This window comes from Podarcis raffonei, chromosome 8, assembly GCF_027172205.1.
Source record: "Podarcis raffonei isolate rPodRaf1 chromosome 8, rPodRaf1.pri, whole genome shotgun sequence".
NCBI lineage: Eukaryota > Metazoa > Chordata > Lepidosauria > Squamata > Lacertidae > Podarcis > Podarcis raffonei.
The window spans coordinates 70,030,472-70,047,668 of NC_070609.1; the positions used below are offsets into that span (position 1 = coordinate 70,030,472).

Sequence of the window (17,197 nt, forward strand, 5' to 3'; positions counted from 1 at the left end):
AAACCAGCGCAGGCAATTGTCCTGCTGGGTATAAAACTACTTCCATCCACTCACTCCCAGCTACATAATTGTAACATCCACCTTCCAGGGCGGCTGGATAACATTCATCTTTTTTATTCATCTTTTTATTATCATTCATCTTGTTGGATGGCTTCTTTCAGAAATTTTTGTTCTGTTGTTTTTTTATTCTACGTATTTTGTCTTTCACATCTCCTTCTCTCTGAAGTCCTATTAACTTGAGGTGCCAGGGATTGAACCTGGGACCTTCTCCATGGAAGGGAGATGCTCTACCCCTGAGCTACAGCCCTTTTCTAAGATTTTGTTTGTTTTAATATGGTCTCATAAGAATCTCTTGCCAATGGACTCTTTTATTGAATTAGGCTTCAGGTTACTTCATTCCTCCTTGTCACCAAAGCTTATTGCCTGCAATCTAAACATCCTCTTATGCCTGTGTATAGGTATAAATACGGGGGGGGGTCATTCTTTCTTCATTGCAGCCTGCTTATTTCACATGCTTCACATATTACAAAATTCATGAAAGCAGGTGCTTCTGTGTAGAGATTAATGTGCTGCCTGTGTGTAAACATATAACTGCATGCACATTTCTTGCAAAATTGCAGGTGGCTGCTTCTTCTTCCACCATCCATAGTTTCAAAGATGCAATGCAAATCCTGCTTATTCAACCACCCTTTATCAATTTCAGTTTTAGTTTCAAATTTCATTTATTCTTGTTTTGAAATGCTTTTGTTTATAGAAAGCTGGTAAGGTATGCACTGGCTCAAGCATGCAAGGCCTGAGCAGGTTTACTCTGAAGTAAGTCTCACTTAGTCCAAAGGGACTTAGGACCATGGCACTAATTGTATTCATAGTGCTACTTCATTCCTGCTCTCTTTAATGAATGGTTTGAATGACTGTCTGCCATCAAAAAGCTGTTAAGTTGACTATGAAATTAAAGTACTTCTTACCCATCCCTTAACCATAAAGAACATACTACGAATCTTTTATTTTCTTTTTTTTAAATATGGCACTAATGTCATTTTAAGATACCTTGGTGTTAAAGACCTAAAGGAATACGGATTACGATTCCATTAGTTTGTAAGATAAAGACCCAATGAACACTTCCTTTGTTCTTGATTAAGCTGCCCTGGTAATAAAAAGCGGTTGGTAATTATTCACTTGTAATGTCTTGTATCAAGAACAGAACGGTCAAAATCTTTATTGGAACACCAAGGATTATTAAGTCGCATTTGCCGGAGCAATTTCCTCCCTGTGTTTTACTTTATCATATATTTGATTCAAGGGAATACTTATTCTGGCCAGTTCCTCTTTGGAGAGCTGCACGGGCATGGAGTCATTCGCTATGCAGATGGTGGAAAATATGAAGGGGAGTTCTCCTATGGAATGCGAGAAGGTAAGCTGAAAGACAGGGTTGAGGCCATGGAACTAGGAAAGTTCCCCTCTTACACACACCAGGTTGCATATTTGGAACATCATTAAAAATAGCAAAGATAAGCAGATTTCTTTATCTCCACCCAAGTGTTCTTTTTATTTGTATGCAAGTACATAGAGAGCTGCCTTATACAGAATCATACCACTGACCCATCTTAACTCAGTACTGTGTATACTAGGTGTGGGGAACATTTGGCCCTCCAGATATTGTTGACCTACAGCTCCCATTAACCCCAACTAACATGATTAGTGGCCAGGTATGATGGACATCGGGTGGTGCCGTGGGTGGCGAGGGACGCGGGTGGCGCTGTGGGTAAAACCTCAGTGCCTAGGACTTGCCGATCGAAAGGTCGGCGGTTCGAATCCCCACGGCGGGGTGAGCTCCCGTTGTTCGGTCCCAGCTCCTGCCCACCTAGCAGTTTGAAAGCACCCTTAAGTGCAAGTAGATAAATATGTTACGAAAAAGGAGCAATGCAGAAGCAAGCACCAGGTGGCTGGAATGGTAAACAGGATGCGGGTGTTATTGGATTGTCCCGTGGGAAACTGGGACTGTCTGTAAAGTGCTCTGAGAGCCGGATGTTACCTCAGAGCAGCACATGACCCTGTACTGGAAGTACATGGGAGGAGTTTATTCTCTCTCTGCAGTGGGAAGCAGAGTGTGCAGACATGTTTTCTCTGTACTGCTGAAAGACAGAAATAAAGACATGTAAATATATTTCTGTCTGTCTCATTTCCCCCCCCCCTGGAGATGGGAGGGGGAGTGGTGGTGTGTTCTCCTTCACGTTGAGGAGAATTGCCGATTAGAGACCTCCTTTGATCTTGCCGGCAGACGCTGGCAGGGGAGGTCAAGGATTCAAGCCGGGCACCTGGAGGGTGGCCAAATTCCTCTGGACTAAGAGCTAAGCTGGGGGCTCTGCTCTTTTGGCTTGAATCCCGACAACTGGTAGCAGACCGATGGTTATCTGATCTATGAGAATCTGCATGAGAGGTGAGAGGTCGATGAATCGTTGCCATCCTCTGCACCTAAGGAGATAAAGAAATGCGTCTGCCTGCAGCCAGAGGCTAAACAGAACAGACAGCTGGACACCGAGAGGAGGGTGTTTCAAGGCAACGGAGCCTGGAAAAAGGTATGCTGCATTTTGGGCAAGAGAGAAAAGTGAACGCAGAAAGGTTTAATTCTCTGGTTCACAAGAAAGAGCTGCGTTTGAAAAACAACAGCTCTGAAAGAGCAAGCTTGCATACCAGGAATTCCTGTGGTGAGATAAGGAGTTCCGTCCTGAGCAGGTTGCTAGGCAACGTCTGCCAGTTACTGAGTGGCCTAAAAAGAGCCTGGGAAATCGAAAGTGTATCTGCGCAGCTGTGCAAGGGTTTTGAAAAAAACAGCCCAAAGGTTTGCCTGCCTGTAAAAAAGCAGTAAACAGAAGAGAACTTTTGGAGTTTACTGGCTTGGAAAGTGAAAGCTGGCCTGAGATTGAGTGTAAAGCTGACCCTTGGATTCAGCATGGATGCCAAGAAGGGGGGAGTGCCCCTGAGTGCCGTGGTTCAGGATGAACACAGCCGGCATGCTGCACTGGAAGTAAAGGACAGGGGGAGGGAGGAACGGAGTTCTAATTCCCCCACCGATGAGGCTACTGGAAAGGATGCTGTAGCTTTGAATGTTGTCCAGTGCTACAATTGTGGACAGGCTGGGCATCTTCAGCGGAACTGTAAGAAGCCACGTCAGCCAAAAGGAGCGAAGGGTCGCTCAGCAAAGCCTGAGGCGTCAGGCAAAGGTCATACCAAGCCTATGGTGGAACCTGCAAAGGCTTTGATGGCGAAAGGAACCACGCCAGATGTTGGGAACGCGTTTATTATCGACACTGCAGCGACGGTTCATATGTCCCCACACAGAGGACTCTTTTCAACGTTTAAGAAGCAAAGCTTCACTGTGACACAGGCCAATGGTCAGGAGCTGGAAGCGGCCGGCGTGGGGACTGTCTATCTTAAGAGTCTGGACTTGACAATAAACAATGTTTACTTGGTTCCTGAATTGAAGTTCAATCTGCTGAGTGTTTCGCAGATTGCAAAGAGAGGACTGAAACTGTCCTACGATGCTGAGAGCTGCAAGATCTACAAAGATGGAGAGTTATATCTTTCTGCCAAGGAGAAGGATGGACTTTATTTGTTGACTTTTGCACAAAGTGATTACATGGAATGTAATTCATCTGTGTCTAACCTAGTTTCTCTTGCAGGTGTGAGCAAGAAGAAGACCGGAGTCAACAGAGCATTTCAGCGGGTGTATGCTGATGTGATTGGTCCTCTAGAACCATCTAGAGGCAATGCAAGATATTATCTTGTGTGTGTGGATCATTTCTCTAACTATGTCTGGGTTTACGTGTTGAGAAAGCCAAAGGAAGCCTTGGAGAGGTTTCAGGAGTTTTGTGACAAAGTTAAGAGTATGCATGATGCTAACATTGATTGTCTATTCACAGATGAGAAGCAGATTTTTCTTTTACAGGATTTCCAGAGGTTCCTGCAGAAGAAGGGAATAAGACACAAGGTTTCTGTTTCAGCGGAAGCGTGGAACAGGGGTGTCTGTGTACGGGTGAACAGAGAATTGCAAAAGGGGATGGAAGCGCAATTGCTTAGTTCACATCTGCCACATGAGTACTGGGCCGAGTCTCTAATGTCGTTCTGTTATACGAAAGTGAGAAAGGTTTCAAAAGAGTTGGGAAGTTCTCCTTTTGAGAAACTGTTCCACAGAAAACCTTCTGTTGCCCATTTCAAGGTTTTTGGGTCTCATGTGAGAACAGAAGCTCCAGGTGGAGTAAAGAATGCCAGAGGCATTTTTGTGGGGTATGAAAAGGGTCTCTACAGAGTAATTTTGTCTGAATCTGGTCAGGTGATTCTCACAAAATTTCTAGAGAGTGCTCCTGAACAGGAGAGAGTGATAGTACACACATTTCCCACTGAGGACGATTCAGATGATGATGATTTCACTGATTTCAGCTGTACTGAAAGTGATGACACAGATAGCTCGGAGAGCTCAGTTGTCACAGTCATTGAGAGGAAGTCTCACACAATGGATAGGCCTTCACAACTGAAGGATGAACCACTGTTTACCATTGGAACTAGTTCTCCAAAGAGTCCTGAGACTGGACCAGTGAGCAGAGAGGATCAGCACCTCATACGTAGGTCTGAGAGAGTTACAAAGGGTCAACCACCCAAGAGGTACTCAAAAGAGTTTGCTAACTTAGCTGTTGCATGTGTTGCTGTTGTAAACAACCGAGGACAGGTTGGAGCCGTGTCTAAGTCAGAGACAAAGACACAACAGAGAGTTGCTAGCCAAGGTAATGCAGATGCACTCATTCCTTGGAAACCAGACAACCAGAGAGGTACACTGGGGAAACCAGTGGCGGGGAGTTCCAAGGGTGGAACTGAAACAACAGGGGAGTGTTATGTGTATAACAACTGTTTGTTTTCTTCTCTGGATCATGCTTTGCTTGCTGCAACACGCATTGATTCTTTTGGGGGAGGATGTTACGAAAAAGGAGCAATGCAGAAGCAAGCACCAGGTGGCTGGAATGGTAAACAGGATGCGGGTGTTATTGGATTGTCCCGTGGGAAACTGGGACTGTCTGTAAAGTGCTCTGAGAGCCGGATGTTACCTCAGAGCAGCACATGACCCTGTACTGGAAGTACATGGGAGGAGTTTATTCTCTCTCTGCAGTGGGAAGCAGAGTGTGCAGACATGTTTTCTCTGTACTGCTGAAAGACAGAAATAAAGACATGTAAATATATTTCTGTCTGTCTCATTCCCCCCCCCTGGAGATGGGAGGGGGAGTGGTGGTGTGTTCTCCTTCACGTTGAGGAGAATCGCCGATTAGAGACCTCCTTTGATCTTGCCGGCAGACGCTGGCAGGGGAGGTCAAGGATTCAAGCCGGGCACCTGGAGGGTGGCCAAATTCCTCTGGACTAAGAGCTAAGCTGGGGGCTCTGCTCTTTTGGCTTGAATCCCGACAAAATAGGTACCACTTTATAGCAGGAGGGTAAACGGCGTTTCCGTGAGCTGCTCTGGTGCCGGTTCGTCAGAGCAGCTTCGTCACGCTGGCCACGTGACCCGGAAGTGTCTGCGGACAGCGCTGGCTCCCAGCCTCTAGAGTGAGATGAGCGCACAACCCTAGAGTCTGTCAAGACTGGCCCGTATGGGCAGGGGTACCTTTACCTTTACCTATGATGGACATTGTAGTTCAGCAACATCTGGAGACCCAAAGTCTCCCCACACATGGTCTACATTGGCTGGTGGTGGCTCTCCACAGGAGTCTCTCTCAGCTCTACTTGGAGACGCCAATAACTGAACCTGGGACCTTCCCCATGCAAAACAAACGTTCTAATATTCAGCCAGCACCCTTCCCTTAAGATAGGATGCTACTGCTGTCTGACTAGTTCAGTATTGTCCACACTGGTAGCAGCTCTCTGGACATGGTTGTTTCCCAGCCTTACCTGGAGATGCAGGGATTCAACCTAGGACCTTCTGCATGCAAAGCAGGTGCTGAACCACTGAGCTATGATCTTTCCTGCACAGTAACTATAGTGTACTGACATTCCATTTTAGGGTGGATCTAAACACGGGGAGGGGACGACGACGGGACTCTATAAATAAGTCAGAAATCAGATCATTATAACAAAGGAGAAAAATCCCTATGGAAAATGGCATTTTAAAAATTCCTGGCACCATCTGGTGTTGCATGTTTATAGTGCATTCAAATTGCTGTTTCTTTACTAATGTAGCTGAGTCCTTACTGTTTCTAAAATGATACCACCATCACTTATAAGGAATAGGTAAGATATATATCCTAAGTGAAGGAGAGCAGTGGTACTTCCAGATCCAACCTGCTCCAGCTCATCGATATTACGGCCCTCTGCAAATTTGAGGGCAGAGGTCTGAAAGGTTGTGAATTGTGTGGGGAGCCTCAGTAAAAAGAGGAGACTCCCTGCTTCACACGTTTGCCCTTACACTTGTAAAAGGTCTGCAGAGTGACATGCCAGAGAGGGCAAGGCTTAGCAGCACACACACATCCAACTCCATATTGTGAGTTTATTTACATGCGATTTTAAAAAGTTGACACAGGACCAAGGATTGGTAACCTGTGGCCTTGCAGGTGTTGCTGGACTGCAGCTCCTATCATCCCAGACTATGGACCATGCTGGGTGGGGCCAGCAGGAGGTGGAGCCCAAAAGCATCTGGAGGGTCAAAGGTCCCCCATCCCTGTGTTTGATCAAATGCACCAGTACATTTTCTGATATAATTCCCACTGAAAGGATAAGAGCTGCTCTTGCATATATACATTTCCTAGTGAATTTTTGCCCCATGTGAATTCATGTTAACTGGTGGGCTGTAAGGGGTGGCATTTGAATTCCCTGCTTCAGGCCCGAAAATATATTGTACCAGTCTAGAGTCTTAGGATTTAGATTAAGGCTCCAGTTTAATCAGAAGCACTGGTTTATATGCTAATGTGCTTTTGCATTAGTTTAAAGTACTTCCACTTATGCAAGCACCCCCACCACCCCCCTCAGATTTTTGGCTATACCCCTCATGTCACATCCCGTACTGTTCTGGAGGGTTCTGCAGCTTTCAGTAGCACCCTTTGAAGGACTGCAGTGCTTTGGATGGCATTGGTGAAAATCTGGACAGGGTGGGTTTGCATGAATGGAAGTGCTTTCTGTTTGCACAGAAACACCTTTAATTCAAGGGACTGATTGGAAGTGCATTTGAGTGAAGTTAGGAGTCACTTTGGACATTGTGCAATGCCTTGTGGGGGACAGGATGCCCCAGGGACTTGTGTTTCCTATCCTCCACACTTACTTGCACAATCAGGTGTGGAACTTGAAAATATCCCTCCACTCGCCATGTTCAGATATGCAATAGGAACATAAGAAGACCTCTTCTGGACCAGACCAGTAGCCCATCTAGTTCAGCATCCTTTTCTTACAGTGGCCAACCTGGTGCCCCAAAGTAAAGCCCAGAAACCAGAACTGAGTACGACAGTTTTCTCCACCTGTGATTCCCAGCAACTGGTATTCAGAGGCATATTATCCCAATAGTGGAGGGAGAAACATTATCATGGCTAGAAGCTCTATCCCCAAGTCATGAGCTTATGTATTTGGTCTTGGGGTGGAATGGGAAGAGGTGAGGGCTCTGCTTTGGACATGACAAAGAAACATTGAAATTAGGAAGCACATTTCTGGTTTGCTCTTGGTTGGTAGATGGAAGTCTTCTTCCATTTTTTGCTACGATTTTCCTCCTCTTTTCAGGCCACGGGTTACTGACTGACAAGGATGGACAAATATATCAAGGAAGCTTCCATAGCAACAAAAAACATGGAGGAGGGAAAATGATCTTCAAGTAAGTCCCCCCCCCCCCTTATTCTGTTTTTCTTAATTGGATGTTGTTTTCAGGCTTAGCTTGAAACTACCGAGTGTCAGTTCAAAAAGCAGCACCAACAAATCATATCATGGACTGTGTCAGGGATTCATTCATACCTGAAGCAAAGTCAAGCAGAGTAGGCAACAATAGTACCAGTTGGCAGACAGCCCAAGGAGGATGCAGAAGCATAAACAAAACCATTTGTGATGTCAATTTTGCATAAGTGGTTATGGTGCACCATTAAGAAAAATAGCAGTGGGAGTGCCCAATCAAAATTTTATTTTATATACCATTTAATGCCAGAAATAGGCTTCTTAGCAGTTTACAACTATAAAAAACAGTGAAACAAACATTAAGTTATAAGCACCTGTAATTAAAATTGCGTGGAGGTACTCTGGATTCATTATTGTTGCCTGAGGCTCAAATTGCCTCAGTGGCATAGAGTGCTTTCCATCATTATTATGTTGCATGCTGCTATGGATACTTTTAGTAGATGTGAAGGATATAAATAAATAAATTACCCGTTAAATTTCAAACTTACCCAGCAGCATTTCTGAGCCAGCTACTTTTTTCTCTCTTGGTCATCTTGGAGTAAGTATTTATTTCTTGAATTCTCAATGGTTGTACAAGCAACCTGAGAATTTTCACCTTCTTATTTGTTTTTAGAAATGGGGATGAATTTGAAGGAGACTGGATCCTGGACCAGAGACAAGGTCACGGAATGCTTCACTGTGCCAATGGAACTGTATACGAGGTAAGAGCGTCATGAGAATCCATACAATAATGAGATCTTTCTGGCCCTCTGGTTTCATTAGGCGGCCTACAGGGCCCTTTGTATGGTTTATAGGGGCATCTGTACTGTGAGATTTCTTACAAGAAAGTAGCACTGAGCCTCCTTACCTATTGCTCCCTGTTCCAAAGCTTCCCTACATTCTTGAACCTCATCCCTGTCCTCAGCTTGTTCTTGTGCAGGTTTTTACCACCAGCCAGACTTCTAACTTTTTCTTCCCTCACAGAAGTTGGACTGCAGCTCTCTTAAATTCCCTCAGCATCTGAGCATTCTACCACATCTTCTCATCCAGTCAGTGCTGCTGGCTTCAGACTGCATACTTTTTAAATCAGTGGGTGTCTTTTTTAAATAGCTGAATAACCTAACTGAGTTTGTTCTCTAAAAGTTTCAGCCCGGATAATTTATTTTAAAATTTGAATTGTATTTTCATAGTTTTCTAGATCTAAATATTGCCTGTTTGGAACACCAGTGTGATCTTGCTGCCCTTTGGCAGGCTTACATATTGTATAAATCTCTTTATTGCATATTTTGGTGGGATTGCTGCCCTTAGCAGTTTCTTAGGTCTTTTTCCTCTTTCTTTTTAAGATACCTCCCCCCCCCCCCACTCTGCCTCACCTCACTTTTCTGAATATCTGGTATCCATTACAACACATGGCTTGTCCTGTTGCATTGCTCAGAGCATGCAAAAAGGCCATTCATGCATAATAATGTCGGAAATTAAAAAATGGGCACCTGCTGATTATCTGTCTGTTAAGATGTCAGATGTGTTCAGAGATTGTCTCACATGAAGCTAGCCTAGTGTATTTGTAGCTAAGCAGATAGAATCTTAATGGTAGTTGGTGCAGTTTAAAATCTTCTGAAATCCACATTTTTCTTGCTCAGCTGGTTTGCAGAACAGGCAGCTTGCCACATACTAAGAACACGCCACAATCTATATTACTGGCTACAATAGAATGGTTCTTTCAAGCCTAATTTGAGCAGAAGGAAGGGAACTCTGTGAGCTCTATGGAAGGCATTTGAGGGCATTCATGCTTCATGGGTGACCCCTTTCTCTGACTACTGCAACAGATTGCAAATACCCTAACCATTCCAATATTTTTCTAAAAAGAGGGGTAACATTTGTCCTATTTTATGGAGGGCAGTCCTCTATTTCAAAGAGTCATAAATTTGTTTTTTGTTCTCTTTAAATCTTGTTTGTTTGCTTGTTTGTTTTAGTTAACAACAAGTTTCAATCTTAATATGTTAATTTTGTCATCACAGCACAATCCCATAATTTATCAGGCCAGTCCTTTATCAAAGGTAGTGTTTGTGACTTCTGTTTACTTGTTTTTGCATATACAATTCTGGCTGCATTATCATATAAGCAGCCAACTCTCTATAATCACCTCTAACAAACCCGTCTAAATAATATCATAAATAAGAACACTATAAAGAGTAACATATCCCATTATCTTCTTCATATTTTTACTAATCATTTTCCAATAGGTTAGGGGTGGTTGTTTTTTGGCTTTTGGATTTTGCCTACAAATATGAGGGGAGCTGCCTTCTTTTCTTTCACATTGGCAACAGAACTCTGGCTAATTATTTTTTATTTTATTTATTATAACTGGAGAAATGTAGCCCGGTGAGATGAGCTTAGAACAGTTTTGATACCTGTTATCACTGCTCTAACTTGAAAGTGTTCATATCAAAGGAGGTGATGAATTATTATTACTTTTCCTCATGACAACAAATGTTAAAATATTGTCCTGCACAACATCTTTATATCTAAACATATTATTATCTTTCCAGATTCTAATTTTTGAGCTAGCATGGTGATAGTGGTGTACTTTATAATACTCAATGTCAATCCCATTGTCTTAATTAGATTAGAAAAATATCTTCTTCCCCTCATAATGCAGTGTGTAATGTTTCTTCATCAAGACTTAATCAATGGATGCCATTTTGAATCAAGAATGGCAAACAGAACCTTTCAAAACTGCACAGATTTTAGCCACTGATTTTAAAAAAGAATGGGGTTTTTTTGGGGGGGGTGGAGGGGTTCTTCGAATTCCCAAGCAACGCCAGGTATGAGGCTGCTAGTAATAACATAGTTTTAAGTTAGGAGCTGCCAAACCCTCTCTCAGCTTTACATAATACAACACAAATGCCTTTTGAAAACAAATGGTATTTGAAGGGCTGTCCTATCCAAGTCCTATTTGAAGAGAAAGACCCATCAGAAGAGAGAGCAGCAATCTGCACAGAAGGAAAGGCAATTGCTAGGATGGCCATGTGTCCTACTTTATAGAGGACAGTCCTTGCATCTGAAAGGTTATCAGAGGGCAGTCCTCTTTGATGGGTCTTGAACTTTACCATCAACAATTCACAGCACTTGGACAACAGACAGCGCAGGCACACAGACCACCTGGTCATAGTCTTCCCCACTATGGTGAGATGCATTGTGTTTCTGTTTAATTTACGGTAATTATTTCTAAAGTTCCAAGTGTACACATAAATATGTCCTCTTTTTTTGGTGATGAACAAGTGGCCCACTCTACTCTACTCCTCGGGGTTGGACTCGATGGCCCTTGTGGTCTCTTCCAACTCTATGATTCTATGATTCTATGATTCTTGTTTATAGATGAAGCTTAATTCTGTTTCTGTGATTCTAAATTTTGTCATTTGTAATCCAGATATTGTGATCAAACTTGAAATTGTTAGCCACCTTGAATTCACAAAGAAAAGCAGAATAGAAAAAATGTTAAATATATGTTGCCTTAAGAATATTGTGTGTATACTACTCTTTGTGTATTAGAGGTTTGATAGTCGTGAAATATCGTTAACCAAAATACTGTTTTTGAAATCGTGTTAATTGGTGATAAAGCAGGAAGGTCTTTAGTGTTTCATCGCTTTGCAAAATTGCATGCAGCTGGTTCTGTACTTGTTTTCTACCACTTGATGGCTCTCTAACATTTGCTTTTTTAAAATGGAACTTATTCCCTCTAAGGTTTTCCCTGGCCACGCTACAAAGTTGTGGCTCTAGGCTTAGCTAGCCCAGGAGTTGCTGGAAGAGAGAGGGGAAAGGGAATCAAGGTCCAGCCAGAATTGAGGCCATTGCGGGGACCAAATAACCAGCACTTCTGGGTGGAACAAAGAAACAGCCAGCTTTGTGGAAGCCTGTGAGACTCAGAACTTGGTCTTGGCTGGCTGTGTGCAAATCTTTGCTTCCCTGCATAGCAGGCAGGATCAGAAAAGGCTCGGATAACATTCCACTTTAGGGGAGGATAAGACTTTTGGGACTTTTTAATTTTAAAAAAAGTAGATTGCTGTCAAGAGAGGATACACTGGAGGCTTGGAGTTCTATCCAACAGTCGACCCATGGGAATTAGTGGGCCTATGTCATGCCTATTAATTTCAATTGATCTACTGTGAGTAGGGCTAACGTTGGGAATCGCTCTCCCTTTCTCTCTCTGTGTCTCTCTCTTTCTCAGAATTTGCCTCACCTTAGCTGAAACTAAGCCATAGTTAACCAGTGCTTGGATTATATTATTTTTAAAGCAACATTTATGTACTGCTTAATAATAATATCTCTAAGAGGTTTTTATGAATTAGCATGAACATATTAATTAAACAGACTTTAAAAACAGTATACATTATAAAATATAAAAATACAGATAAAACCAACAGTTTAAAAACCCCAGATATAAATAATAAAATTATATGCCTGGGTAGGCTTTCCTCTAGAAAAATGTTTTTAGTAGGTGTTAAAAAAGTGCAGTATTCGAAGGAATAGTTGCTGCCAGCCAGAATAGACAATATGGACCTAGAGTAGGAGTGGGGACCCTCCATCCCATCAGCCAATTTTGGTCTGGCAGGGGTCCTAGTTTGGCTCGGGATGCTCCCCCCCCCCAAAACTATACCAACCTGTCCTGCCCCTATGTGACATGTGATATGTGACATGTGTGGAGCTTGTAGAGATGTAGCAGACTTGAAGTCCCTGCCCATCAGTCACACTTCAAAGCACCATCCCTTTGCAAGTCATGCCAGGTGCTTTGAAGGCCCAGTCACATCAGGTGATTGACAGGCGGGTGGCCCCACCCACCTGTGAAGTTTTCCTACAAGAGGTAGGGGAAGATGGTTCCTTGATGGATAAGGAATCTGACCTGTAAGCATCTTCCTACACTGGCTGAACTTAGATATTTCCAAGCATGATGCATGAAAGGGCTACCAAAAACTGATATTTGGAATTCCCTCCAGGAGACATGGTGGGTAGTCGAGGGCCTGCCACATACTAGAAATCTAGTTTCTTCTATTTCTTCCTTTGCAGGCCAGACCCCCCAGGAAGTCTGGGGTTCTGGCAGTCTCTGGTAGAATGCCATGCATAACATGCATATAGGCAGTGCTTTTTTCCAGGGGGTACTCAAGGTTATGCAGTACCGGCACCTTTTTTATTGTTGTTAAAAAGTGTGGCACTTACTACAACAACTTCATGGTGAGTACTGGGGGGGGGGGAGCACTGGCTATAGGTAATGAGTAATACAGGGCTATCTTCTTCATTCCAGCCCTGTAGAAATGAACACTTTATATACATTAGAAAGTGTGATGGCTTCTATTAGAGTTGGATTTTAAAAAAATAATAGCTACGACACATTTTCCAGTTTTGTTTGAAGCGGCAGGACATTACTCAGTTAAAATTAGCTCTTGTTTGCATTTATTTATGTTATTAAAGATTCAGGGGATTGAATGTTCCTAGATCTGTTAGTCATCCTATTTACGTATTCTACAACTGTGTATATATGTGATCTAAAGCTTCCTAAGTCTGCCAACAGCAATAATCGTTCAGGATAATTGAGAGAAGCTGATGCATAAAATTCTTCTCATTTGGACATTATCAGTTTGCTGGAAAAACTGAAGAAAAAAGTGCGTGAGGTTGATCTTGCTGTCAGATCGTTGATCTAGCATCTTTCTGTGCTTAACAGCTTGGAATCTGGTGCAGAAAATAGACTTCCTGATAAACTTTTATTTTAAAATAACCCCTGCATGATTCTGGTCCTCATGGTTACAGAGTGGGGAGAGCTTAGCAACAACTGTTGACTTTTTTTGTTGTTCCTCTGTTGGAGAAGCTTTGGACAGGTAATATGTTAGTAGATTAAAATAGATTTCCAAAACACTGAAGTGCTGTATATAGCCGATACTTCTTTATTTATAAGTAGGCAACCCATAAGAAAAATATAATGGCAGCTTACAATGAAATAGTTAAAACACCATAGGTTTAGAAAATCATTAAGTGCAGAACAAATGACTGACCAATGATGAAACAAATTCACTACATATGCTTGATGAAACAAACACTTTCAGCAGGCAGCGATATCTTCTAGCCAGGAGTAGTAAGGAGCCAGGGAAGTGCTGGTGAGCCCCCGCCGCTGAAAATTTGTTCCACCTCAAAAAAACACAAAAGTAGGGGTGGTGGCTTTGTTGTCCCTTTCCCTGCCACCTCCAAATTTGAGGCAGACTTTTGATGTGCTGAAAGTTCTGCCTAATACAAATCCTAGGTTCAGTCCCCAGAAAAATGTTATTTGATAGCAGCTTCGGGAAAGACTTTGGTCTGTCAGCATAGATAGCTGTGGGCTAAATGGGTGACCAGTCTGGCTTGTTGGAAGGCTGCTTTCTTAAATAGTGGCTCTACAACTTGTTTTCATTGGGAACCACTATTTTGGGAGCTGGGGAGAAAGGGCAGAATAAGCACTTGTGTTGCAGTTGTTTTCCTGCAGAATGTTCTCTTTTCAATCTTCTTTGAAAAGATTTCAGGAAGCAGTGCTTTTTTCCTAGGACCCTGAGGGGCCACTGCCTGTCAGAGTCAGCAGCGCTGAGCTACCCAACCTGGCGCAGTGCAAAGCAGCTTCCAGTGTGCCGCTAGCATAATTCAAAAGGTGCTGATGCTTCCTTCTCAAATCAGCTATTGATCGATTCATCTTCAGCCCGCTCCTGTTTGTTGTGGCTCTTTCTTCGGCAGAGCAGATAGCAAGACTTTTCTCCTTAATCTTTATGAAAAGCTCCTTCCTTGCAGGTGGGAGAAGCCCATAAGGTTAGCCACCTGTTCCGTGTCGTTTAACAGGTGTATCAAGCAGCAGGCCTTCCTCCGGGAAAGAAGACAAACTAAATGCAGCCAAAACACACAAAGAGGCAGCAACAGGGAAAGGCTGCAGCAAAGCATCTGCTAACTGGAAACTCTGCTGAAGCCAGAGATTTGCATGGTGGCAACAGTGTGTTTGTGTGTGTGCGTGTGCATGTGTGTTTGTGTATTAGGATGTCATTAGAACAATTATTAGGGGAAGGGCCATAGCTCCATGGAAGAGCATGTTATTTGCATGTAGGAAATCTCACATTCATTCCCTGGCAGTCCGAGTCTTAAAGGGTCACAGAGAGCAAATTTGGAAAAGATGCTGGTGATGCATTGCCAATTAGATTAGGCAGTGAAGAGCCAGGTCAACCTGTGGTCTAATAAGACAGTGTTGTATGTTTGTTTTCGTACACAGCTATTGAATTCCTTTATATAAAACACTCTTCTTTTCAAAATCGTTTTTGGGATAGGCAGTTAATACATTCTAATTCCCTCTAATGGCAAACTCAGGTGGTCGAGTGCCTATCAGTTTGGAAGTAGAACTGGGGCACCACAAAATAAGGTAGTGATTTCTGTACACTTGGGTGACTTACTATTCAGACATTTATAAGTCTGGAAATTAAAATGGAAAGCAAAGGAAAAACCAGCCCAACAAGAACCGTGGCCTCCAAAAGCCCAGCGGGGTGTCAGCTGGGGAAGAAAAACAGGCATGGTGTGAATTGGCCTGCTTGAATTGCTTCCATATCCAGATATTATTTATTTTCTGACCGCAAATAAAATAAAAACGTTACAGAACATTAAAATATATGAGCTCAGATAAAAAGCAATGATGAGTTAAGTGAAATCACTACATTTAGGAATCTTGGAGTTTGTCATGTGATTTTAAAAGTTAGAGCCCTCCAATGAAATGATTGACTGAGACTGTGAAGGTTGACTAGTGAAAGACTGCACAATGTGGTATATCAGAGTTCTGTAGTTCTGTGCTTCAGTCTACATTGAAAAAGAACATGAAAAACTGACTCCACCTCTTTGTTATTCAAAGGACAATATCTGCTGCTTACAGAACTTTTATTATATCCATCTAAAAAGTTTTGAGGGTAAGGCATTAAAGCATGCCAAAGAAAAGGGGGAAAAAGCTTCCTTAAACCAGATAACTGGTTTAAGCAAGGGTTAGAATTAAGACAGAGTGAATGGGGAAGGGAAGGACAAAGTCCTTGTAGATCAACATCTATTAGTCTGTATTTAACAATATGTTCAGCTTGCTCACAGTTCCTAGATAAAGGATGAGAAAGAAATAGTCCTGCTGAAACAATGTTTTTCCAGCAATTTCTTTATTCAATCCGTCATCATCTGTAGTACAGCTTAATCTAGAATAAGCAAAAAGAGTGAAAAATAAACTTGAACTAGTATCAAATTGGTTTAACTTCATGACTTTTCACTCTAGAAGCCTGGAAAGTGTAGTTGGGATTGGGCACAAGTGCATTCTTCAAACATGCTTCACCCCCCCCCCAATACCCCAAATGGAGGGGAAAGCCTTGAAACAGCCCAGTAAGCATGTCCATGGCATGAAGACTGGTGGGGTGGGGGGAGTAGGTAGGAAGAAAACTGATGGGGAGAAGTATTCCACACTGTCCCAGTTTTGCAGCAGGGCCTGTATTTGTCTGTGTATTAGCTTCTTCTTTTCTTTGTCATTCTCTGTAAAGCTCAAGATTCCATCATACTAAGAAATGTGTGAGGGCTGTTTCAGTTCTTCCCATTGAGCCCTGTGAGGCAGAGTTAAAGGGATGGATTCTGAAACTAGGCACACCATGCCTCTTCTTGCCACAGGGCTCTGCCGCCTGTGTTGTCCCCCGTTTCTCCCACTTGCAAGCCTGGTCTGGTGTTTTCAAGGAAGGGAGACGGTGGCTGACCTGGTGTGATGGCCCCTGCCTTTTGCAATTCTAAGGACCTTGAAGGTTGTAGTGATACATCAGAATGAGGGCACCTGGGCAACATGTAAAACATACTCTTTAATCACCCATATGGGGAGGTGGTCATTGTTCAGCAGTGCAGCACCTGCTTTGCGTAATAATAATGATAATAATAATAATTAATAATAATAATAATAATAATAATAATAATAAAATTCAAAAATCAAAAATTTCCCAATACAGGGCTGATTGAAGATTCCTGAGACTTTTCTGGAGGAGAGGACTATTGAAGGCTACTGGTCATTATGGCTATGATCTGCCTTCACAGTTGGAGGCAGTAATGCTTTTGAACTCCAGTTGCTGGAAACCACAGGAGAGGAGAAGACCCTTAGGCTTGAACCCTGCTTGTAGGCTTCTCACAGCTGACCACTATGAGAACAAGATGCTGTACTAGATTGACCTGATCCAGCAGGTTCTTATTATGCTCTTAATCTCTGGGATGAGGTGAGATAAACCACCAGATTCATTTCCCGAGGTAGAAT

The 17,197-nt window shown here is 42.8% G+C and overlaps 1 protein-coding gene and 1 non-coding gene across 6 annotated transcripts in view; one reads left to right on the forward strand and one right to left on the reverse strand.

Moving 5' to 3' along the window:
* The window catches only part of MORN1 (MORN repeat containing 1), a 116,544-nt gene that overhangs the window by 5,532 nt on the left and 93,815 nt on the right, over nt 1-17,197 (forward strand). For all 5 annotated transcript variants that reach the window (XM_053400677.1, XM_053400680.1, XM_053400678.1 and 2 more), the window contains exons 4-6: nt 1,301-1,411; nt 7,744-7,834; nt 8,522-8,609. In XM_053400677.1, the coding sequence (XP_053256652.1) occupies nt 1,301-1,411; nt 7,744-7,834; nt 8,522-8,609 (290 nt within the window). The remainder of the gene's footprint in view (nt 1-1,300; nt 1,412-7,743; nt 7,835-8,521; nt 8,610-17,197) is intronic.
* TRNAG-UCC (transfer RNA glycine (anticodon UCC)) lies at nt 237-308 on the reverse strand. The gene has a single exon. It is a non-coding gene; the product is annotated as a tRNA-Gly (tRNA).